Source organism: Squalius cephalus (genome assembly GCF_949319135.1).
Source record: "Squalius cephalus genome assembly, chromosome: 13".
Taxonomy (NCBI): Eukaryota; Metazoa; Chordata; class Actinopteri; order Cypriniformes; family Leuciscidae; genus Squalius; species Squalius cephalus.
Window position 1 is genome coordinate 26,320,160 of NC_137134.1, and position 27,217 is coordinate 26,347,376.

At 37.5% G+C, this 27,217-nt stretch overlaps 1 protein-coding gene across 4 annotated transcripts in view; it reads right to left on the reverse strand.

The window, feature by feature from the left end:
• Positions 1-12,767: 12,767 nt before the first annotated feature.
• The window catches only part of LOC307169768 (uncharacterized protein), a 31,504-nt gene continuing 17,054 nt past the window's right edge, over positions 12,768-27,217 (reverse strand). For 3 of the 4 annotated variants that reach the window (XM_079890577.1, XM_079890578.1, XM_079890576.1), the window contains 3 exons: positions 24,544-24,855; positions 16,404-16,622; positions 12,768-13,567 (listed from right to left, as the gene is read on the reverse strand). In XM_079890577.1, coding sequence (XP_079746703.1) covers positions 13,518-13,567; positions 16,404-16,622; positions 24,544-24,855 — 581 coding nt within the window. In that variant the 3' untranslated portion in view covers positions 12,768-13,517. Of the gene's footprint in view, positions 13,568-14,314; positions 14,344-16,403; positions 16,623-24,543; positions 24,856-27,217 lie in introns of all 4 variants that reach the window. The other variant, XM_079890579.1, reaches the window with a different exon arrangement.

Below are 27,217 nucleotides of genomic sequence, written 5' to 3' on the forward strand. Positions count from 1 at the left end.
TTCAGATGTCTCAGATCTAAAATAGGTCTTAACGCTCCGTCCTTCTTGGGTACGAGGAAGTAGCGGCTGTAAAGGCTCGACTCGCTTAGAGAAGGATGAACCTGTTCTATAGCCCTTTTGCGCAGTAGCTTCGCTATTTCGGCTTGAAGCAGGTGCGCAGCTTCTGAACTCACTTTCGTCTCCGTCTGTGCTAGAAAGCGCGGAGGGCGACGAGCGAATTGAAGCGAATAGCCGTGTTTTATAGTACTCAGCACCCATTCTGACGCGCCCTGAATAGCTTCCCATGCTTCCGCATGCATAGCTAGGGGTCGAATGGTCTCTGGGTTCAGATCGCCGCGCTGCGCGGGATTGGGGAACCTGTATCAGAGAGGATGGAGCGGCGTGCGCGCCGCTGGTGCTCGAACACGGGGGCTGGTAAACAGTATTGGCCGGCTGTACAGCGTTCGGTAGCTCGGTCCCAGAGGATGGAGCGCGATTTGCTGACAAACACCCCTGGCGCGAAAGCGGCGTGGGGATTGTAATGTCTAAAAGTGAGTGCGCGTGCACCTGAGCGGGCGCAGAGTTTACACTTATGACACGGCCAGAGTTTGGGAGCTTAGAGGGTGTGCGACCCGAGGTAACTGAATGGCAGAGCGAGCAGCGGGTAGGTGTGAGCACAAAGTTGTGGGCACATTTACTACACTTAGTACTCGAGCGGCTTGTGTCCGCTTTATGAGAGAGCGCTCTATGCGCGTTACCATGGGGACCATGTTTGTGTGAAGCAGTGAGCACATGGGAGTGGGCACATTTTCTACACTTATAACACCCTCGGCTTGAGCCGCTGTTGCCCGGGGTAACCGAGTGGCAGAGCGAGTTACAGGTAGATGTGAGCACAGAGTTGTGGGCACATTTACTACACTTATTACTCGAGCGGCGTGTGACCGCTTTATGAGAGAGCGCTCTGAACGCATTACCATGGGGACCGTGTTTGTGTGTAGCAGTGAGCACATGGGAGTGGGCACATTTTCTACACTTGTAACACCATCGGCGTTATAGAGCAAATGCTTTGATGGCTCATATGTTTAGACGCTCATAAATACTCAAGCACCATCCTGTGAGATGCAGGTTCGCTTTCTGTATGTAAGAAAGCTGGCCGCGAGCTCGGAGAAGACAGCAGAAAAAATATTTTCTGCCGCCAGAGCCGGATTTGAACACGGTTCTCCAGTAAAATTCTGCCACTGAGCCACAGGGGCACACATGAGCTTCCAGTTGGTGCGAGCATATGACCGAGCGTCGTGTTTCGGCGTTTGTTTGCAGGCGCGCGTGTATTAAAACAGGCCCGTTTACTGCAGCATTAGTATTTCCAGCCGCCTAACTTAGAGGGGACTGAGAAATATGTATCCCGTGAGATGCGGGTTTGCTTTCTGTATGTAAGAAAGCTGGCCGCGAGCTCGGAGAAGCAAGCATAAAAAAGTTTTTTCTGCTGCCAGAGCCGGATTCGAACACGGGTCTCTGGTGCGGAAGCCTAATGTTCTGCCACTGAGCCACAGGGGCACACATGAGCTTCCGGTCAGTGCGAGCATATGACCGAGCGTCGTGTTTCGTTTCGGCGTTTGTTTGCAGGCGCGCGTGTATTAAAACAGGCCCGTTTACTGCAGTATTAGTATTTCCAGCCGCCTGAACTTAGAGGGGACTGAGAAATCTGTATCCCGTGAGATGCGGGTTTGCTTTCTGTATGTAAGAAAGCTGGCCGCGAGCTCGAGAGAAGCAAGCAGAAAAAAGTTTTTCTGCTGCCAGAGCCAGATTCGAACACGGGTCTCTGGTGCGGAAGTCTAATGTTCTGCCACTGAGCCACAGGGGCACACATGAGCTTCCAGTCAGTGCGAGCATATGACCGAGCGTTTGTTTGCAGGCGCGCGTGTATTACAACAGGCTCGTTTACTGCAATAATAGTATTTCCAGCCGCCTGAACTTAGAGGGGACTGAGAAATATGCGAGGATTGGAGGAAGTCCGGCCTAAGCGGGACGAAAACACTCTCTCTTCCTCCTTTCGCCGGTGCTCGTGACGTCCGCTCTGATATCCCTTGAGAACGGCGCAGTTGCGCGGCTCGAACAAAGGGAGAGAGAGCGGGAAGATGTCATTATGTGCTGTGACATCGTTTGTTTGCAGGCGTGCGTGTATAACAGGCTCGTTTACTGCAATATAGATATTTCTAGTCGCCTGAGCTAGGAGGGGACTGAGAAATGTGTGAGAAACGGAGGTGGCCGGAGAGTGACGCGCGCGACCGAGACGCGGGGTAGCTTTCTTATAACGTAAAGGAAGCCAGCCCGTGACCGTCTACTTCTGACATCCCTTGTGAGCGGCGCCTTGCGCGGCTCGAACAGAGGGGGAGAGGGCGTGCGTCATCCGGGGGGGGGTAGCTTCCTTGTAACGTAAAGGAAGCTATAGCCCGTGACCGTCCGTTCTGACATCCCTTGTGAGCGGCGCCGTTTGCGCGGCTTGACAGAGGGGAGTAACCAGCTGGTCTGCTTCATCCCCTGAGGCGACGGCAGTGCGGGCAGAGGCCGGCCGCTGTGCGTCGGTGAAGGGCGGGGGAGAAGGAGAGAGCGAGGCTCGCGGGAGGGGCTCCGGCGAGCGCTCAGCTATAACCACCGGCTCGGAAGGCCTTTGAGAGCGGCGTTTTTTCTTACGCGGCCCGGAAGAGGCAGCCGGAGAAGGTGGAGGATCGTGAAACATGGCGAGTCGAGCCCGCAGGGTCGACATCGGCAAGTCCTCACACTGTTCGCAGCCGCCCGTGAAGGGCGCGGGCTGCGTGGTCGAAACCCAGGCAGAGAGCGCAGATCACGTGGCGGTCTCCGTCGCTGAGCGCGGCTCTGCACGAGCCACAGGATGAGCGAGGCATTTGCAACAACGCCTCGCGCTCTTTTAGATGCAAAGTGTGTCGCGGGGCGAACACACAAACACATACAACACAGAGCAGTAAAAGGATATATTCGCCGGATAGCGAAGCAGGCAGGGAAAGCTGAAGGCGGCGAAGGCGGCCGGCGTCCTCAGGCTGAGATCCTCGGCGTGCTGGTCGCTTGATTCGACGGCGGCTTCCTCAGAGAGCAGCGATGCGTAGAGCTTCGCTGAAAAGACAGAAATCAGAGAAGCAGCCTCCGAGCCCTGTTTATATACGCTAAGCCACACCCCTTTTTGCGGGCTGTGACGCATTAAGCGCGCCAAGCGCGCTCATTGGTCGTGACGTCACGCCAAGGGCTCAGCGGTAGGCTGCTGCAGTTGCCGCAGGACAGCCAATGGGCACGCTAGTAAGCTTGCCCTAGGTCTGCAGGCTGCCGCACTGCGTTGACAAGATTATAAAAATTAAGGATAATTTTTGGCTTCAGTATCTCGAGAAAGAAAGGCTTTCCCGTAGCGTAAGCAACTACGCAATACGAGAGAACCTCTCGTAAGAGAACTTGCAGACTTTGAATGGGATTTCGTTTGCACTTTTATGGACTTCAAAACAGAAACAGCAATTCACTGCCATTATAAAGCTTGGAAGAGCCAGGACATTTGTAAAATAACTCCGATTGTATTCGTCTGAAAGAAGAATGTCATATAGACCTAGGATGATTGAGGGTGAGTAAATCATGTGCTAATTTAAAATTTTTGGGTGAACTATCCCTTTAATTAAGCGCTTAGTGTTACCTGTTGTTAAAGTATTAAAATTGCATTTTATGTTTTAAAAAATTCAGCCAACATGTTCACAGAAGGCAATTTTCTGATCTTGCTTTTAACCAAAATAAATGTTTTAAAACCCAGAAAATGTTGTTTTCTTTTTCCTAGTGAGGCTACTCTTACGAAACTTTAAAGTATAATATTTTAATTATGTAATTATAAAAGCAGCATTCCCTGTAAAATACAATTTATTGCTGTAGACAAGTTTAATATTGTAAAAAAGACAAAAAAAAAGACATGTTCAATAAAAATATAATTGGATCAGTGTAATATTGCAGTTGTATGTGTGTATTTTACATGGCTCTATTGATTGAAAGATATTTTGAGTTTCAGAACTAAAAGTTAAGTTGGGCCCGTTAGAATATACAATTTAGTTGAATTGGTAATGGAGTAATGCTTACTTAACAAGCTGAGTTAAATAAATGGGTGGGGAATGATTGTTTAAACTAAGTATCTTTAGTTACTGTAACTCGGTTACAGTAGACTTAACCGAATGCTTCATTACTTAAAAATTTTAAGGCAACGAGTTACCTTGGTTTTTTTAAGTAGATTCTACTTATCCGGTTCAGTTACTGTAACTCGGTTATAAGTACATTCAACTTAAATGTTCTATTCCATTCCATTATGGGCTTAAAGCTCCAATATGTAGGGATTTTGTAATAAAATTTCCAAAAATAACTTGCACAGTGTGATATATTTCCTCCAGTTATGTACTTACAATATCTCAAAAGTCTCCAAAGATTTTTTATTTCAGAGAAATTCCGATTTTAAATAACTGGCCGTCCCGGAAAAGAAATGTCGCGCCTCAGTGACGCAATGTCCGCTCTCTCTATCCTTCTTTCCGGTGTGGACCATGTGATAGGATATTCCACCACACCGGATTTTTTATTTTTTTTTACAACTTTATTGAGGTTTTTTTCTTATCACAATAAACAATAAAGACATCTGACAAAGAATAAAAAAAGGAATAAAATAAAAAATATGACCCACATCACCGGAATATCGCATGGTAAAATGCGGAAGTGGTGGTTAAAGCGTTATAGCCATAGACTGTATGGTTATAGCTGTTATGGATCACGAACTCTTTGGCGAGTATTGAAGTGCCAACAAAACGAAAGCGTCCATATTCGGATACACGCGGAGTCACGGACTGTGTGACAAACGGAGGAATAAAACCCGGATAAATATCGGCAGGCGTTTTCGAGATGGAGAGAGCTGCGCGTCTGGACTTGTCAGAGACTCTCTCGCGAGTGTATTGAGACAGATAAGACATGCAACTGTCAATAATAGCACTTATAAACAAAGTTATATTGCTCTTTGTACTTTGGTAAGGCTTTTTATCACGTGTGGTGACCGAGATTATGGCAGTACAATTACAATCGGAGATGATGTTAAAAAAATATTTAGTCATTACTTGCAAATGTTCGTTCAAATTTACTTTTAGATATTGGTTTGAACACGTTAAACAACACGGCATTAACCATAAAAAACGTAAAACTGCACAACATTAACCAAACAAATCATTTGACAAATAGCTGTATGTTGTAACGGGATAGCCTAATATAGCATAACATTTCACGTCCCTTGCAGTTCATTAATTATGATGACATAAAATAATACGATAAGATATACAGGTAATACAAAAACGAATAAATTACCTCATCCGTGATCATGATTGATTAATTCCATTTAGATACATCGCTAGATGGTGAAAACGCATTATAAACCACATCTCCCATCGTCACCTCCTTCATAGCGTCATCAAGCTTCGCCTTTGTTATTGTTGGAAACTGCGCCCTCTTGTGGTCAAATACCAAAGTCACATACTGGAGCTTTAAGTACATTGAACGTAGTCCACTTCACTTATTCAACTAATGCTTCATTACTTAAAAAATGTAAGGCAACGAGTTACCTTGGTTTTTTTAAGTAGATTCTACTTATCCGGGTTTACAGTGTACGTTTTTTCACCTACTGTATAGTAGGGAAGTATGCAATTTTGGACACAGCCTTCTTTCGCGTCCTTCATTCGGCTTATTTTGAAGGATGCATCAAGTATATCCTTCGCATCCTCCAATCATCCATAATCCTTTGCATACAGTACATTCCAATTCATGAACAAGAATTAGCAGAAAATGAATCGGCACTGATCTTATCTTATCTTATTTCACTATACAGTGCAAGACAAAAAAAATATTTTGAAGATGAAGGCATTATAATGTTTTGTTGTACATAAACAATGAGGCCGCGGGAGAGGATATCTGTGCATAATGCAATCCACTGTGAGATCACAGATGGTTGTCGTTACCTGCACTACATTGGAAGAAAGCCAGTTAATACAAAGGTTTTTAATATAAAGTATTACATAAAGCAGTGGTTTTCAAACTGTGGGTCACACAGTGAGAAAAGGTGGGTCGCACAAAGGCACTTAGCTGCAGCTAAATTTACGTTACGATGAGTGAAACAAAACCAGTCCGATTAATGACCAAACGACTATGAGTTTTAGCGCCCGCCAAAGTGTTATTTGATCGCTGAGTAATGTAGATGAACTGCTGCGCTTGTGACTAATGCTGCCTTCACGTGCTATGGAAAAGATGATATTTTCCACTTGTGAACTGGTATTTACCAGTGTGTTGTGTTCAAGTGCTTTTGTTGTCGTAATGTAGTACCTGCAAGGTCTGTGTCAGTAGAGTATCTTTTTTATCTTTACCAAAAAAAAAAAAAAAAAACGTAAATGTGGTGCTTTCTGATGATTAAAACATAATTAATAATAAAAAAAATAAACCATGACATAAAATGATTAAATATGAACCAAGGAAATTGCGGCGAAGTTGAAAATTGAGTGTTAACGCATTATATTACAATCGTTAATGACACAACATTGTATAGGCTACAAAAACTATCCACTAACAGTATTCACGACTCTTGCGTTGCTCTCCGCCATTTTGAAAAGGTCAAAGGTTATCTCATCTCGGCAACTCGTGCATCAAAATATTCTACGAGTTGCCCAGTGGAAAATACCACATGAGGGGGTGTTCATGTGCATTTTCCATGTCGGCTTTTGGTATTTACCATAATTACCATAGCACGTGAAGGCACCAAGAGTCACAGTGCATGTTTAACTGAAAGAACGAGCAGAGAGAGTAGGCTACTCGGTCGCGCGCGCGCACACTCTCTCTCTTCGGAGCCAGGCGAAAGTGTAAAAAAGACTCCACCGTCTCCAAACTAAGCGCTGTCTTGCTCTCTCTCCCTCGCACATATTAATCAAAATAAATCGACACGGTGGTAAAAGGTCGGAAGACCAAAGTTTCATGTGGAGCATTCGGAGATTTTTTTTTCTTCCTCAATTACCGCTGGGTGTGAATTGTGCTAAATGAGTTGTTGCCTTATCTTCTCTGAAAAGCGTCCCAGATTCAGCTGACATAAAACAACACTTCAATTAAACGAAAAAAAACTATCCAGTGATGAAATGTTTTCTGTGTTGACACAAATCTTGGATGTCTATGTCCTAACTGCTGGGATAATCACACAACGCGCATGACACGTCCAATTCGCGAACTAATGACTCCTTTGAACGATTCATTTTAATGAATGGACAACTGATCTTTCCAACAGTGAACTCAGGAGACGTCTGAATCAGTAACACTTTACAATAAAGTTCTATTTATTACATAAATTACATAAAAAGTACAGTTTGCTTACTCAAGCTTAAGCTTTAAAATAAATAAAACCCCTTGTTTTTATTTGAAAACCATATGACTACATTTTTCCACACAGTGCTATCAAGAATCGATAAGAGAATCGTTAAAGAATCGGATCGATAATCAGAATCGTCAGTGGCATTATTATTATTATTGATAAAATCTTATCATTTCCCATCCCTATGTGAAGACGGTAAAATTATAATCAAACATTAAAGAACATACATGTTTTTAAAAGTTTTTTTAAGAGTTAAAAGTTTAAAATATTTTGCTAACATGAAGGCTTGTCACTGTCAGTCTTTTTACATCAGTGCAAAACTAGGGAATGCAGATTAAGACCATCAGCATGCATTGATTAATCCCATTGCATGTAGAAAAAAAAAAGTGCGACCAAATCATGCTGGTGCGACCAACTGATAAAGTTGGTAGCACCAGTGCAAGTGGGTCTTGCGATTGATTATACTTGTCTAGGTGGGTCCTAGAACGAAAAAGTTTGGGAACCCCTGGTATAGAGTATAGTGATTCTCAAAACGCATTTATTAATTATTATACAATCTGCTTTGTGTTAAACCAGTATGCTCACATGTATGATTAAAAATGTAGGACAATATTAAAATAGCATTGCAGAAAGTGTGTTTTCATTTTCAGTCACTAGGAGGCGCTGCAGGATCTTCATCTATTCTAGAAGATCAACACACAATCTCTGAAGACAAACAATGAGACACTCTGATCCTGCTTTGTTCAACTTCAAACTAATATTTTAGTCTGTGAAGCAAGGCCAAAACTATTGAAACCTGTTTGAAAGATTTTGAACAGTTCTGTTACAGTACTGGGATGTTTTACATATTGTTCTTATTGGTTGTCTCTGCTGTAGTGGGCGTGGCTGCTGCTGAGATGTCACTATTAGTCAGTCACTGATGGATCAGACATTACACATTCAGGACACTAGGGGGCGATGATGATGATGATGATGATGATGATGATGATGATGATGATGATGCCTTTTAATAAGCCTCAGAGGATTTTTATACGGAAAATTTGTGAAATAATTTGATTATTTTTGTAGCCTAAATTTGCCTATATCCACCCTAGAAGATGATCTGAGAGCACAGTACTGTATGTAAAGCATATGCATACACCCCAAAGTAGGCTATATAAATTTGATTAAACACATTTATAAAATATATTTGCTACCCTGCTGACAAATACAGTCTAAGGTGTTTTAGTTCTGCTGGTGTTGTTTGTGGTTTTGGAAGCTGCAGGAGATCAGTTTATATCAGCTCCAAATAAGGCCAGCATACACAGGGTGTTTTCTACGGAAATAGACACTGTCAAAATGCTCTACAGGGCGTTGCCTCTGAGGGAAATGAGAAGTGAGAAAAGAAAAAAAGAGAGAGAATGTCTAACATTCAATAGGCCATTGCTTAAAATACTGCACTATTGCCATGTAAATGCCATAGTAGACTATATATCAACCATGCTATCTGATTCCATCGCTGTACTGTCATTTTAAAATGACTTTAAAAAATAATTATGATGAGGTTGTTTCTGTTGAAAATGATAGTCAAACATTTCTGTAGTTGAGGCACATTGAGCTTAAAGTGACAAATGTTTATTTAGTGTGAAATGGCGCAGTTCAGAAACAAAAATAAATAGATGAAACAGCGCTTCACACGATCACACCAACAAATGTGTGAACTTTAGTCATGTGACTCATAAACATGCTGACCATATTTTATATGCCATACAACAAGATAATGTTCCTAAAATAAAACTGGTAAAACTTCAGGAATTTGTACTGAGCTACTAGGCCTAATGAAAAAAATTATATTCAATTATTTTAGAAGATTATTTATGATGCACAAAGTGTTGATAATGAATGAAAGTATGAGGGGTATAGTATCTTCGTTCTGCTTGTTGTTCTTGGAAGCTTCTTATAAGCAGTTACTAATTTTAGACATCTGGTACAGAGATATGTATGGAAATAGAGGTTAATGACGATATATTTTGGGATTCAATATGGGCCAATCTTAAACTTGTATATATATAAAAAGAAACTAACCATCGATTAATTCACTACAAACTGATTAATAGGATGTGTCTCACCCCTAGAAACGGTTTTTAATGAAGCTTTCCTCCAACTGTTTCTGCTCGGGAGATTTGTTAGGCACATAGTTTTGGGATTGTCCTGAAGTTCATCATTTTTGGAGACCGCTATCTACTACTCTGAAGGACATTCTGGAAACTGACATGCTGTCCTAAACTTCTGCATTTAAATGATGACTTGTCTTACAATTTCTCTCTGTCTCAGAAAAAGTTATTGTTCTCTGGATTCACGGCAACTAAGAAAATGATTGCCTTACGTTGGCAACCTTCACAAACTTTAGCTTGGTCACATTGGATTCTTTCCTGGACATTGTGATCATGAAGCATCAGTGGCAAGGAGACATGGGGCCCTGTCTAAACTATTTCAGAATGGTTAAAGGCCATTTCTAAAAATGTAGAACTTGCTTTAAAAAAGACATGTTTAAATGTCTTTATACTGTACTTGTATTGTGGAATTCTATTTAATTTTATGTAGATTGTCTATGATTGTGCCTAATGTGATTTAGAGGGAGTGTGGAGGGAGAGAGGGGGGGTTTAGTTGCTGTGTGGGATGGCATCTAAAATCAAAAAAAGTTCAGTGTATTGCCCTTTATTTCTATTGATGTATGTCTTATAATACATACTAACTGCAATTTCTAATAAAAAGTTGATCACCAAAAAAGTATTTATAATGACAACAGTAACTATATTTAAACTAATAGTAAACTATGCTTACCATGCTAAAGGGTTCATTACTTTGATTTCATAAATGCTAGTCATCGACTGTATCATGTGACTAGCCTATAGTCAGAGTGTGAAGTGTGTTCACGTACACAGACACGCTCATGAACTGTTTATTCTTCCTGACTGAAGAGTTTCTTTCTAAACCTCAGATTATCTACTGATATTTTTCAGATCATAGAGTGATTTTATCTCAGGCTGTTGGAGATGATGTTGCTCACACTTATTTTGTTTACTCTGAGTTTGTGTTGTCTGTCTGGTGGTTTTTATGTCTTTACTTTTAGAGATAAATGTTTAAATTGCTCAGAGGATTTTAATTAACTGTCATTAATATTGTGTTCCTGGTGTGTTTGGTGAGACAGATGAGATGGTGATACACTCTAAACCTGATGTTAAGCTACTGACACAGAGAGATGATGATATTGAGTGGAGCTAAAGCAAGCTTAACTTTTTCTAAATTTTATGATAATGATGAGAGATTCAGAGACAGACTGAAACTGGATCAGACTGGATCTCTGACCATCAGTGACATCAGAAACACAGACTCTGGACTTTATCAACTAAGAACCATTATTGGGAATAAGTAGTTTATCAAGAGATTCAATGTTACTGTTGATGGTAAGTAGAGAATTTGTGTATTTTTACTGTCCTTTTCATATTCTTGTTATAGCAAGGTAAAAGTGAAACGGTTTTAGGCCAAAGCCACAAGGTAGCTATGGTAACATAATGGGGCCATAGTGACAGAAAAAAAAGTCTTTATTTCATCAGACACCAGACTGAACATCCTAACATCACTGAACTCTGTCAGATAATATGTTCTGGTACATCAATGGTCATACTAGCATTTACAGTATTTACAAAGTTAATCTCTGTCTGTTGTTGTAGATCTAACTGACACTAATAACTGTCACCATTGTCATTACATTTCCAGGACACATCCTACATCACAACCTCCTTTACAGTCTTCTGCTTCACAGTCTCCTTCTCCTCTGATAGTGTTAGGCAGTGTCAGTCCAGTAGTGCCGCTGTCCTGCAGAGTTTACTTCCAACCATGATCAAAAACACCTGAACAAGCTAAACAACGTCTTCAGGATTAATAGAAACTAATAGGGGAGTTTTTTTTTTATCAGAGTTGAAGCAAAACTCAGGACAGTGGACCTCCAGGACTGACATTTCCTATTCAGAGCTGTAATTCCATTGTAATCTAAAGTTGAATCTAATCTAATAAATATATCATCAGCTTCCTGTGCTTAATTTCTGACTTGTTCGTATTTACCCTATCGGCTCTTGTACTGATATCTGATGTTGATTATGTTTTGTTTCCACAGTCCAATTGCTTTTATTTATTTGTCACTGTTATGAAAGCTGCTCTTGTCTTCTACAATTTCATAATAAAAGTCCCAAGAACATAAAAGACAGAGACCCTCCATTATATCAAACACAAGAACATTATTCAGTGTGAGAAACACTGACTCATAACCCATAATATCTATTGATGAATTTGAAGCAAATCTCTGTCATTTATTAATTTTGAGCTCTTGCAGTTTTTGCATCAGACCTTTTGTGTTTGAGTTTCTTACATAAATCTGAAATGATGGAGGTGGTTTATACATGTTTCACCACAGAACAATAAACAAACTCTCTGTGGTTCTGTTTCTTAACAAATGATACTGATCATTGTATTGGCATTTGTGTTTTACACTGTATTACTGTTGCAAATAAAATAAAATTTGCATTTGTTGAGTTAAATTATGCTTTTGGATTCCTTTAGACTGATATCAATATACACTTTGGTCAGAACAAAATATTTTGTCTATTTATTAAATCCTGAGAAACTCATAAACAAGGAATGTGTAGCACACATTTATATTTCATTGAGTGAAAGATCACTACGTCAAGATCACTTCATCGATGAGTGCAATAATCAAATTAAAGCTGCAAGCAGCGATGAAAGGGCCCTCGCACCCGTGCCTCCGCCACCCGGTGGCTTTAGGAAAAAAGAGCATGATGGGCAATTTGCATTTAAGTAGGTAGGTAAATATAGGAGGACTATGTCAAAGTCATCTGAATTTAACACACTTCCTGCTGCCAGCTGGTGAGGCTATGAACTAAATTTTGGCATGTAGATGTGTTCAGGGCAGGACTCTTATCAAAAAATAATAATTTTGTTTCTAGCCCCTTACGGTTCAAAAGTTATTAGAATAAACATGAGTGCAACTTTGGACAGTTGGTGGCGCTAGAGGGATTTTAGAGGGAGTTAGAGACTCCAAATTCGCTATGGTGACAGTTCAGCCTGTCCTTTATCTGTGTGCCAAATTTCATAAGTTTCCTGCAAGCGGTTCTATGGGCTGCCATAGACTTCCAGAGTGGAATAATAATAATGGGAACACCAAGGGATACAACAGTTGCTCGGCCCCTAATAAAAGTGCTTGGGCTGTAATAAAGAGTTTTAAGTCAATTTAAGTCAGTACATCTCTCAGATTCAAATACTGAATTATTTAAATATTATACATCTATTTTGAACACAAAGATGCAACACAATTATGGCAAAACAAGCATTTATTTTCATAATACTCATCCACAACGGGAACTGAAGAAAAATGTTATGCGTGTTAGAATCTTAATAAAGAGGCACAAGCTGAATGAATGAAATGTTCAGACAGTAAATCATCTATAACTCCTGTAATATCAGAGCGACGCTAAGAGCATTTAACACTTCAGTCCTCATGAAAACACTCACTTTACATTTAAGATATTCACATTCACATCTTATTCGGTGACAGAGAGATGGATTTACTTGAAAGAAAAAAAAAAACTAAAACAAATATTGTCTCTATATTCTTACAAGGTTTTCAAGGAGGCAATTTTAAGTATTATTTAAGCATAAATAATTGAATAAAAAAAAGTAACAGTGCAATGTGACAGTGCAAGAGCATCAGATAAAAAACAAGCAATCAAAAATAAAGCATATGAACATCATGTTCAGTCTGAGAATATTTCTGCAATATTCTGTAAAAGTGTAACAATAATCAAGCCTTCTTACAGAGTGTAACAAACTAAATTACACTAAATCAGTCAAACTGACTTAATACAAGAACAATATGATCAGCATAAGTGCGCATGACCATATTACGTTAACTTCATAATGAACAAAAGCATGTTTCCCTGTTTATGCCAAATCAAACTCAAGTCTTCACTTATTAGTTTCACATCTCAAAAGCACACATGGGTTGACTTCAAACACTGTTAGTTGTATATAAACTATAAATAACTACACAGTTTTGGTGTCTGAATCAATCCTTTAAGTTGATTATTTCAAGTGCTGACTCCGTCCCCGGAGGCTCTGTGAGAGAAAACAGAAAGAGTCAAATAAGTAAAAAAAAAAAAAAGAAACAGTCTTAAATCTGCATATGCAGCATTGTTTTCAAAATTACTGGATTAATGGTGTTTAATAAATTTACTAATAGAGCCTTAGTAACATAAACATTAAAAACTGAGTGTTATCAGCACACACTGAGTCAGGTTCCTGCTGTAACAATTACACAATTTTAGTAAACTTAATTTACATTAATTTATTAAACAAAATGTACCCTCTTATTTGACAGGAGTGAGTCTCTGTAACGTCACTCCTGGTTTTCCATAGTGTTAAAAACAGGGAAGAATCCACTCAAAAAGGAAAGTGAATAATGCTAAATATTTAATTACAATAATTCAATGAAATATCTGTTGTTAAAACTAGTCAATGTGTCTTTCTTTTAAAATTCAGTTATTTATGTACAGTACTGGGTTCAGAACAATATTTGCTCACTTGCACCATTATTTTCCATAGCAACATAAACGGTTCTCAAAAAATATTATAAGGTTAATATCTGAATGAAGGCTAGTGTGTCATAGAGGACAGTATTCATAAGGCTTCTCATTAAGAGTAGTGAAGACAGAAAAAAAACAGACTTATTAGATATATATTAGAGATCAATACAAGGTTTACTCTGTCTTTCTGTAAGTATTAATACTGTTTTTGTGATTGGGTTAATAATGTAATGTTGTCAGGAGGATCTAGAGGAATTAATTCATATCTCCCACATCTTACAGTTTTGTCCATGCAGCTTTATCACCATGCTGGAAGCAAACACAGATTTTTATTTTAAATATTTCATTATCACGGGCAGACAAAACCCCACTAGACAAGAACCACCACCCACCTTTGAAAATAAAATCCAATAATTATTTCCTACTGAAGTGTTTGCTGTCTCATTAAACAGATGAACTGATAAAAACACCTGTCTGTGTAGGTACAATCAAAAGAAGAACTTTAAAAACAGTTTTTATTTATTTTTCTTGAAGTTTTCTAGATAAATATAGTTTTTTCCATCCTTATATCTTAATATGATTTTTTATTTTGTTAGTTCTGATGGAATGTATGTGACTGTTCTACATGAACATGAATCACATTCACTTGAGACTATGTTAACGTCATTGTCATGACACTGAGCATGAGTCTTGCTTTCTGCTGAAGTGCACAAGAATAGACAACTTCACACTATATTTGAAGTGTAAATGTGCCTATAGATTGTTAAATCTGGTATGTTAGTAGTATACAGGTATGCACAGATGGTGACAGCCAGGTAACAATAGTTTTTACCCTATAAGCTTCGGCATTGTTTGTCACTGTTGTCAAATTAAACCATGATTTAAATATCTACATAGAGCCAACCTAACTTAGACCATCCATTAAGCTTAACAACAAGCAAGCGATCTGGCATTGGCGTAAAAGAGCATTGTGCAGGTTCAGAAATGGCACCAAAATGAATAAAAATGCCTGCAAAATTCAAAATATAAATTGTCAATGTACAAGATTTAGTTTAGTTGTTTTTTTTTATCTCAAATGATATATATTTTTTTTTTTAACTTTCAAAAAAGCTTACAGACATATCAAATATATGCATCAAACATAAGACAAACAGAAACTGGGGAAAACATATAACAGATCTTACATTGTACAGAGTAAAACATTAAATTCTACAAATTATTCTTTTCAATATAAGAGACGTTTTTATGCACTTCTTATTTCCAGTGATTGAGTTCAAATGATATAGTTAAGCAATATCACATGAAGAATAGTGATGTTTTTCCGATATCAGCAAGATAAAATTTTTAACTTTTAAACACAGTAATGTCAATTTTGAAACATTTTGCTCTATTTAACCAATGATAATAGATCCAAAATGTAACTAACTTAATTTTTATATAATATTTATAGTAATTATGAGAGGGGTGCCCCTTTTCAGCTTGAGCACCTGCCCTTCAAAATTTCAATTCCCTTCAAAAAAGGCCCTGTTAGTATAATTCCAAATATAAACAAAATTCACTTTAGAAGCATTAGAAATATACAGTCGCTCTATTCAGGGAACATGGATCCAGAAGAAACTAATGACTCACAAGCACTGGAGAAATGTTGTCAAATCACATGCTTAGATCGAGAACGACCCCTCACTACCACTACATTATTATTACTAGTTGTGAACGAAGTGAGCGCTTACTGACCTAGTGACGTATGATGTCACACTCTTGAGATTCTGTTTTTTTATAAAGAACAAAATAAGTGGGAATATATCATCTACTCCACTGTAATACATCAACACAAAGGAAAACTGTGTTCATAAAGTAAATTCACAGGGACTTTAAATATTTATAATGGCGTTTCTTTGGAATGGTGTTTGATGTCTGAATGAAGTCACATCACACACACACACACACACACACACACACACACACACACACACACACACACACACACACACACACACACACACACACACACACACACACACACACACACACACACACACACACACACACACACACACACACACACACACACACACACACACACACACACACACACACACACACACACACACACAATTATTAAGAAACTAAACACTGATTAATGTGTCCTATCTGTTCAGATATCAGATGTAATAAGTAAAATAGCAGGATCTTACTCAGCCAAAGGTATTTTAGTTATTTTCTCATCAGTCTGGAGTATTTTTACAATGAGATTAATTTATAATAAAACAAAGATTATTACAATAATTACACTAAATGAAACCATTAGTGTAGTTCTAAAATATACTTTCATAATTTAATTTAATTCATTTTACATTCATGTCACTTACTTGGCCTGGATACTTTTTTCCAACACTTGATCCCCACAACGATCAGGATCAGGATCACCATCAGGGACAAGGACAGGAGAACTGCCAACACTTTTGTAGCTTTGGAAGGCTCTGGAGGTTTGGAAGGCTCTGAAGGTTTGGAAGGCTCTGAAGGTTTGGAAGGCTCTGAAGGTTTGGAAGGCTCTGAAGGTTTGGAAGGCTCTGGAGGTTTGGAAGGCTCTGGAATAGTTAAAGAGAGACATTAATTAGAGTAACTGCTCCTGCCATTCTGAACTCTGCACTGTTTTTCCACAAAAGATTTCTGGATCTATGCAGATTGTGTGGATGTATGAAGTCAGATCTCTAAGTTCACACATGTGTCCTAGCAGAGAAACCACAGGTGAAAAAAAAAAAACAAAAAAAAAAACACATTAACTACCAACATGTTACACTCACCACAAGCAAACATAAAAGTCACACAAAACATTCATCATCTATTGATTTAGCATTTCAAACAGTACAAGCTGATTTTTATCACATGTTTTGATTGTGTTTGGGCACTTTGTTTCAAAGAAAAAAAGTATTCTAATCTGTGACATGTAGACATGAAACAGAATAACAACTCAAATTAATGTATTAACAACAGCAATAACCAGTTGCAAAAACAACAAAAAAACTGAGTTTTTAATTTAAGTAAATAATAATAATTCCCTTTATAAGACCACAGATCAATGGTTTACAGAAGCAAAGTGCATTTGAAGGTGCAGATGGTTTGATTTGCTGTTTGTTACTCTTGTCAAACCTTGTCCAGAGGATTGAGGATTGGTTCAAACAGAAGAGCGTCTGATGCAGGGCAAAGAATCTAGAGAGCAAAGCTTCCATCAGCTGAACACTATAATGTTTGTTTCAGGCCCTTCAAAGCAACCATTTAGAAGCACTTCAGTTTGGAACAACCCTGCAAATTATTGCAAATTAAGTTAATTCCAATCTGAATCCAATTTATAAAGACCTTGAATTTAAGTTGAAAAGCCAATATATTATTTTTCATTTATATAATAATTTATCTCAATGTTGGATTTTCCTAGTTAATTCATTCGGATTCCAATATCGCTTAGAGAGTCATACATGCAAACTGTGTGCGTGGACCTCACAGTCACAAACTTACCAGTCATTTAACAGGAATAATATTATTTTACAGCTGGTTTAGGCCTTTAGGTCAAACGGTTGAGTTTAATAGACTTATTTGTATAATTAAATCTGTATAATTAAAAAGTATTGAATGTGTTACTTCCCAATACAAGCTTTGTGCTATATGAAGAATAATATTTGGAGTGTAGCATGTACAATATTTGGATAATATTGTACAAGGAGAATGTAATGGGAGGTTTTGCGAATGTCAAACGAGCATAAAATATAAAACTAAATGGTAACACTTTACAATACGGGTGCACTTATAAGCATTAATACATGCTTAACTAATGCACAGATAATCATGTGTTAGTGTATGACTCATGAAGAACTAAACCATTAATTAATGATTACTGCATCAGTAACTATAAAGATTCTAAATGATTAACAGATTAAGTAATATATGAATTGTTATTAATTAAATGTGTCATAATGTATTAATTCCTTAATAAAAAATAAATAAAAAATATGAATAACTTATTTTATTAACTAAAAGTGTAAATTAATGTGTTAATTACCACAGTTGGTCAAAGCAATGAACTTCAACTTCCAGTTGTCTGCTTTAATTAATCATTAGATTTGCAAATGTATCATTATGTTAAGATTTTACTTGTTGAGGCACATGACTATTAACTAATTGTTAAGTAATATCTCTATCTGTCTCTAACTGTATCTGTCATCCCTCTATCTGTCTCTGACTGCATCATTATGTTTTTGTAATATATCTAATATTGTCCTCTTTGTTCTTTTCAATATTTCTAGCCACTCTTTGCATCCTGTGATGTAACAGCATTCTGGAGCTGAATTGTTCTCCATTTTTGATCAGAAGTTTGTTGGACTCACTTGGGGCCTTGTTGTTTGGACATGTTTGTCTGGTAATGAATGATGTGGTGAAAATTCATCCGTGTCTTTGTGTTTTTCTCTGTGTCAACTGTTTTATTATGATCATGTTAGTCAACTTGTGGTTTTAAATGTATTTCGTTTGCGTATTTCTTCTTTGTGTGAAGGGCCATGACGGCTAATTTGTTTCAAGTAATTTAAAGGTGCATTGCGCAAGTCTCTGAGTTTTTGCAGAACTATGCCCCCTCTGGCGGCAAGCGAAACTGCAGCCAGAAGTGTGCACACTCACGGACAAAAGTTTTCTTTTTTTTTATCTTAAAGGGGTACTTCACCTCTGGGAAGATGAATGTGTATTTAAAATAGGTCATTTATGTAGAAGAAATGTGAAGAAATTTTTTTAATTTGGAGCTTTCTAGCCTGAGAAAAGCCAGAAAATGTATTTTTGGCTTATGTGGATGAAAGACAACAACTCCCAGAATGCACTTGCTTCGCTGCCCTAGGAGGCCACGCCTACCGGTTAGAGAGCACAGTTGAAAACAACAAGAAGGTTAGGCTACTAACTTAGTGAGTCTCCGTGACGAGTTTGCCCGTGATTTCGAGATCGCACAAAATGTCCGGGATTCGGCTTTTGCGTTCAACAGTCGCCATTCATCATGTTTACTGTGGCGAGCAGGAAGAGGCTGACGGCCGCGGGAGAACAGCGCGAGGCCGGTCGTGTGATTACTGAGACGCGCCGGTCTCGCATCTCTCACGGAGGAGCAGGAATTTTCTTAGCAATGGTAAAACGCACATCAACCGATGACTTGTTTAGCGTTCATGTAAACACTACATTCAGACTCACCGATCGGAATGAATTCAGTTAGATTGAAACAATGTAAACAATTAATGGCGACCGCAGAACGCAAAAGCTGAATCCCGGACATTTTGAACGATCTCGTCCGCCGGACAAGTCCGGGAAAGGGAGGATGGTAACCCCTACTTACTCAGCTTTCTCCTACTACCCAGCAAACACATTTACGTTGTGGCAACGTCTCTGGCACGTTGCATTTCTGCTATGGCAACGTCGCTGTCTACGTGCTCGCAACATTGTAACAACGTAGAATTGTAAGACGTGACAGGGCTGTAGCAACGTTGCTGCGCGACATTCAGCAACTGAGAGACGACGTTCTGACAATATTTTTATATGGTGCATTTTGTAAGATAATTATATACTTTTATCGTTTATTGTTTATCTATATTTTTATTTAATAGGGCTATCAACACCTGCAAGTGTAGCCTACACTTTGAAGAGTAAAAATGACACAAAGTTTCGTTAATTCAACTTTATTAAAACTGCATTTAATCAAATTGCACTTCCAAAAGTCATACATTTGTGAAAAAAAAAAAAAAAAAAACGAAATAAACGAATATACAAATTTATTTTAAGTATAATAAATAAAACATAAAAAGCAAAGGCAGATCAGAACATTTAATGAACATAACCGGGTCTGTTTGGCAGACAGAGGCCGAAAGCAGGTGTCACCGGGGAAACATCCACAAATCCAGAGGAGCAAAGAAACGAATGAGACTAAATAGCGGAAAAATCAAATGACAAACTAAACAGTGCGAGCGAGGCTACATTAATCACATTAGAAATTAAAGTTGTAGGTTGTGTTTGATAGCTGAGGTAGGCTAAACGCAATACTCACGTATCCTTGCTCGATGATGAATGAGAACACAATGAGGCCAACAACAGGTGGTTGGAATTAAAAAGGCTGATTTTCGCGCTTCAGGGCAGTGACGAGTACATTATGTAGTCCAGTGGTTGTCATGACACCCTAGGCACAACCTTAAGCAATGGCCCTGAACGGTGGTTTAATGTCAACATTGTGACAACGCTGTAACAACCTTCACTACACAACGTAGTTATAGCAACCTTTTGGCCATGTTGTTAAAACGTTGTTAGAAGGTTGGCTACGTTGCGCCAACGTTCTGTGTTTGCTGGGTACTCAGTTTTCTCCACAGAACAAGAGCTTGCTAGCTTAGCTTCCAAAGCTGACACTGTGTGTACATTCAGTGAGTGAGATGAGATCCCACCCTGTATGGGCGGGCTGAAAACATGCGGAACAGCTCCTCCTACTGGCTGTAGTCTTTAGCCTCTGGCCAGAAAATCCTCCGATGACGCAAAATGACGATTTTTGCGTCATCGGAGGATTTTTTCCAGACAAAAAATACATAAATCTCTTGTCTCAGGGGGATATGAGGGTGGAAAGCATGGTAATTCGACAATACTACAGGTTTTCTACTAATACAAAGCTTAATGCTAAATCCTGAAGTAACCCTTTAAGTGGAGTTTGCGTTGGTGTTTGAAATGAACTACAAGCCGGTCTCTTAGAATCCATCTTCTATGGAGAATGGCGGCGAATACACAAACCTGCCAGACAGCCAGGTGAGCGTGCCGTGAACGCGCATGACGTCACGCCCAGTCTAAAATTCCGGCCCGAATCCCTCTTATTTATTTTACTTTACAGGATTATAGAGACAATCTCAGTGATCAGAGAAGGGCTTATTCAGCCCATCAGGCAATTGTTTAAGCATGTATGGGTTAGAAAACGGGTATTTTTAACATGAAAAAGTTGCTTAATGCACCTTTAAAAATATTTAATTTCATGTCCATTTTAAAATAAATACAATTTTGTAAATAAAAATGAAATCAAAATAATACAAAATACACTCTTTTATTATAATTTTTTCGTGCAGATTTTAAAGTTATAAATTAAATAAATTTTGACCTGTTTTTAGTGTGTTGAAATATATTTTTGTTTTGTGAAGTAATAAGGGAATTAAGTTATACAACACTTTATGTATTTAAAAACAATTGTTTAAAGCTTATGGGGCACAACCTAACACATTTTGGTTTTCTGTAAATTCCACATAATTTTCAATTTTGCTTAACTACATTTCTCAGTAGCGTCGCTGTTTTCTGAATCAAATAGCTTTTCAGTAGAGAAGCTCTTTTTTTTTGATCAAGTAGTGCGGTAGCATCCACACAAGCTACAATTTCCCAAGCATTTCTAAAGCTCAAGCTCAAATTGGAAATACAACTGATAAGTAGGGGAGAGTGGGGCACAACCTAACATATTTTGGTTTTGGCTCAATTTAAAAAAGGCACACATACGCGTATTCATTTACCACACACTCTCACACACACTGACGCATCGCAGGCATGACTTTCGATGTTTCCAACCTATATGAGGACATTAATGGATGAACTTCCTCTACACAGCCGCTCTGAGAGTCACTTTAGCTGCATTTTAGCTTGATTTGAGAAATAATCATTTGTCATATCATAAAAACACTCAAAGGTCTACACGGCAACCCGTCAAAATAAAAGGTTGGTTTAACATTTGAAGAAAGTTTTACTTAAATCATTAGGCCTACATTTTTTATAATTGGTCATTACAATATAAACCATTAAAATGTAATCCAAAAAAAAGAAAAAGAAAAGAATTTGGTTAAAATAAATACAGATATGTCATAGTGCCCTAAAAATGTAATTTATTTTAAAATTGTAATAAATTATTGTTAAATTTGATATGTTTCATGATTTCAATTAATTACAATTGCTTTTTGATTACAACAATTTTATTTAACCATTAATGACTACTGCAGTGCAGCTCTATAATTGGCCAAAATGCTCTGTTGATCTTTTCTGAGATCTTCTACTCTTCCCTGTGGATGACCTATGACCTACTTTCTGTACGATCTGAATTTTCGCATCTTGAATGTTTTAGAAAACTGAATTTAAATTCTGAATTTCTTCTTCTTGAAAACTTGAAATCTGTATTTTCAGTATTCAGAAGAAAAAAAACACCTGTTTGAAAATAAATGTCTATAAAATTCAGCCATAAAAACATTTCAATATGTTAAATTTCAAATGTTCAATTTACGTATAAAGAAATGTAATTCAGAACTATTTTAAAGTCCACATAATTTTCAATTTTGTTAGATTACACTTTCCACAATTCAAAGTCAAATAATTTTGTCATATTATACGCTCTATAAATTACAGGGAGGTAAACATGACTTCAGAAAGTTGGCAGCATTATCTCTGTGTAAAAATAAAATAAGTCTATTAGTAAAATCTGTTGACTTTCACAGTCTTTGCTGCATTATAGGCCAATGGTGAGCGCTCAAAAATAGGAAAAAGCACTTGTGTTTTTAAGTATTAAAGATATCTTAATATCCTTTTAGATTCTGTTTCTTAAACTCATGGTTCTTAAAAATCTTCATTTTTAAGGCCCAACATGGTTAATTTCCAGAGATATGGGGATCTCAGTATGGCTCCATGAGAAAATTCATAAATTGTACACGTTTTCAGTGGTCAAAAACAAAATTAGTGTCACTTTTCATACAGCTGATACTCTTTTCTTTTAAAGAGGAATATCTGAAAAACAAATAATGCTGAAACTGTCTGACTGATTACCTAATAAAGGGAGCTATGGCATGGAAAATAATAAATTCATCAAAGAGGAATGCAGGTCAATTGGTAGAGAAATAGTTTCGGATGACATTTGGTCAATGATTAAAAAGATGCGTGGGAAAATAAAATCTGTTAAAATCCCAGATATTTTAGGTAAGAAGTTTTGCATTTTAAATTAAATACATAAACATTGAAAAGAGGATAATAAACTTTTCTGATGTATTAAAGAAAAAGGATAAAGACAGACATTAGTGTGAGTGTGTCTGATCTATAACACACACTATAAACATCATCAGCACTATATAACCTGAGTGAAGATCTGATACTGTAATGATAAAGACAGTCATTAGTGTGAAAGTGTCTGATCTATAACACACACTATAAACATCATCAGCACTATATAACCTGAGTGAAGATCTGATACTGTAATGATAAAGACAGACATTAGTGTGAGTGTGTCTGATCTATTACAAACACTATAAACATCAGCACTATATAACCTGAGTGAAGATCTGATACTGTAATGATAAAGACAGACATTAGTGTGAGTGTGTCTGATCTATAACACACACTATAAACATCAGCACTATATAACCTGAGTGTAGATCTGATACTGTAATGATAAAGACAGACATTAGTGTGAGTGTGTCTGATCTATAACACACACTATAAACATCAGCACTATATAACCTGAGTGAAGATCTGATACTGTAATGATAAAGACAGACATTAGTGTGAGTGTGTCTGATCTATAACACACACTAAACATCAGCACTATATAACCTGAGTGTAGATCTGATACTGTAATGATAAAGACAGACATTAGTGTGAGTGTGTCTGATCTATAACACACACTATAAACATCAGCACTATATAACCTGAGTGTAGATCTGATACTGTAATGATAAAGACAGACATTAGTGTGAGTGTGTCTGATCTATAACACACACTATAAACATCAGCACTATATAACCTGAGTGTAGATCTGATACTGTAATGATAAAGACAGACATTAGTGTGAGTGTGTCTGATCTATAACACACACTAAACATCAGCACTATATAACCTGAGTGTAGATCTGATACTGTAATGATAAAGACAGACATTAGTGTGAGTGTGTCTGATCTATAACACACACTATAAACATCAGCACTATATAACCTGAGTGTAGATCTGATACTGAAATGATAAAGACAGACATTAGTGTGAGTGTGTCTGATCTATAACTGCAAATACTGTCAATGAAAAGAGCAAAGGGTGGTAAAAGTCAAAAATGCATCACCTACAGCATGAACCACTGTAGCGAAACTACCCTATATTTATTGGTAATATAAGCTGATTCAGAGAGAATCATACATGCCAACATAAAAAATAAAAATAAAACACTGAAGCTTTTCTGTGACAGATTCTGTTCTCACTGAAATATTTAAAACCTGTTTTTCTAATGACAAATATTTGAAACACTCATCTAAGGTTCCATGAGACAATATGTGAAATAATGTAAATTTCCTCTACAAATTTCTAATTTCTTGCAAACAATTTCTTGTTTAACATGCTTTGTTTATCAGATGTCCTTCGTCAGTTAGATGTATATATTGATTTGATATCTAAATTGTTCACATAACACAGATGTAAATCAGATAATGATACTGAAAGATCTGATCTACTCACCCTTGACAGTAACACTGATGTTCCTCTGAACGGTGTATGTGCTGTTGGTCATGTGTAGTTGATAATCTCCAGAGTCTGTGGTTTTAGAGTCACTGATAGTGAGAGATCCAGATGTTTCACTTAGCTGGAGTCTGCCTTTGAATCTCTCATCACTGGTGTCCTGTGTTAAGAACTCATTGGTTTCTTTATTGATTTCAGCAATGAGATCGTCTTCAAACTTCCACTTTATCAGTTCATATCCCTTTATTTCAATAAGACCAGTGTGTAGAGTAATAGATTCTCCCTCCTTCACTGATACTGTCTTCATTTCACCTGTCACAGCAACAAACACATATGAAGAACATATGATTACACATATGAATAATACCTTTTTAATCACACAGTTAAGTGTTCTGTGGTTAATCTACTGAAAATGTGCAAATTAAAGAACACAGCTCATTATTTCCATAATGACAACGCAATCTACCAAGAGCAGCACAAATTCACATAGAGTCACAAACAAGAGAGATCTACTAAAAACACAGGAGCAGTAAATAAAAAATAACATGGATCTGCAAACAATATGTTCTGATAACATCTTCCTCTGTCATGCCAAATAGATTAACCCAAGTGGAGAACATCATCTCCTTCTCTCTCAAGCTCTCTGTTCTCCACAGCGCCTCTAGCAGTAAATATTACAGCATGTCAAGTGTAAAACTGGTTAAAGCAGGAATACCCAGTCCTGTTCCTGGAGATCTTCCTGCAATGTTCAGCTCTCACCCTGATCAAACACACCTGAAGCGGTTCATGAAGATCTTCAGGAGCACTTGATCATTACAGTGGGTATGTCTCCAGGAACAGGATTGGGCAGCCCTGAGTTAAGACATGCTTTTTGGGCATTAAATATTAGCCAGTAATTTGACTGGCTCAAAACTTTATAAATAACATTGCATGCTTTATTCAAATAATCTCCTGCTATATCCTCCTGAGACCCAGAAAAAAAAAGTTTTTTGAATGTAGTTTTTTTTCCATGTCAACACATTGTTTAGAGCACAAGAAACAAATGGTAAAAAAAAAAAGTATTTTTTGTAAAATAATATTTTATTCATATGCTATGTCGTCTGTAGTGGACACCAGGGACTCAGTTGTTTAAAAAATAAAATGGCATGAAATTACATGTATAGGCAAAAACAATGGGATTTTTTTTTTCAATCACCAATACATTTTGGGGTTTCAGGATTTTTTTTAACCAAAATTTGTATAAAGATGATTCTCAACTATGTTATGAAAGATATAATGGAATGAATTGATACACCATTTTACTTTAAGCAATATGTGGGTAAAATGGCCATAAATTAATATTCCCATTCAATGCAATGTATCTATACACTGTATCTAATTTGCACATTAATGTGTTCTTATAGCAACATTTAATGAAAAAAGAAGTGTAATAATTGGAGTAATAACTGGCAACATTTTAATAATAATATCTAATATTTCATAGGAATATTGATTGATTTATTTCCATATTCACTTTTTGTGTCTCCCAAAATGCCTGATAAACATGATTTAAGTCCTGATGTCCTCTACTGTGGACACGTATGAAATCAATGCCCTGTTCTGTAACAAAGTAATTTTTTGATTTGAAACCCCTTAACATTTTCCTGAGATGTTGGTTTATGAAATACAATTTGAAAAGTAGTCCTATTTAAATTACAATTACAATATATGATCATATTTCCTACATTTGATCACTAAATTAATGTCAGACATTTTTAAAGACCAAGAAGAAGTTGTTTTCATGGTGAAACCTCCAAACATTTGGTATCTCTGAAAAGTCCTGAATGTGCTCTTTACAGGACACCCAGGTTGTGAAATGTGACATGTATGATGTCAGAGAAATTCACTAAAATATAATGTCCATTACAGTGGACAAAAGTCTATTCCTGGGTCCAAGGAGGATAAATTCTGCAACTGAAAGGAACTCCTACAACTGCATATACAATAAGGTCAGCCGTAAAAAAAAAACTGACCAAATGACATTTTAAAATGAACGAATTATCTCAAAAAATAAAAATAAAAATAAAACTGTCTGCACACTTGAATCCTTTTTAGCAAATTTAATAGCCAAGCTTTCGGTCAAACGACCATCCTCGGGGCATACAGACAATCAATGTAGCAATCAACTTAACTGTGTTCAAACACATCAGGACAATCAACAGTGATTACCACACCTGTGGAAGCCACACCTAAGACCACACGTAGATTAAAACAGAGGATTAGTGAGCATAAAAGACGTGCCGATCCTAACTACCCTGTGGCCTGTCACTTTACAGAGTGTGCTCAGTCTCTTCTCTCCGCTTTCAGGGAATTGAGCAGATTAAATTACCTAGAGGTGGCAACATTGATAAAGTGCTATGCCAAAGGGAACTGTACTGGATTCATACTTTGGATGCCTTATATCCCAAAGGTTTAAATGTGGATTTCGTGCTATAGTCACAGCTGTATTGTTTTTATAAGTCTTGAATACTGCAGTTTATGAAGGTTTTTACTGATGTCTTTGCTGTCTCCATGTACGTATGCAGCATGTATGTATGTATGTATGTATATATGTGCCTGTATTTTTGTATTTATGTTTGTTTCTTGTATTGGGGATTATCACTATGGGGAGTAAAAATTACCTAGATAACTCAGT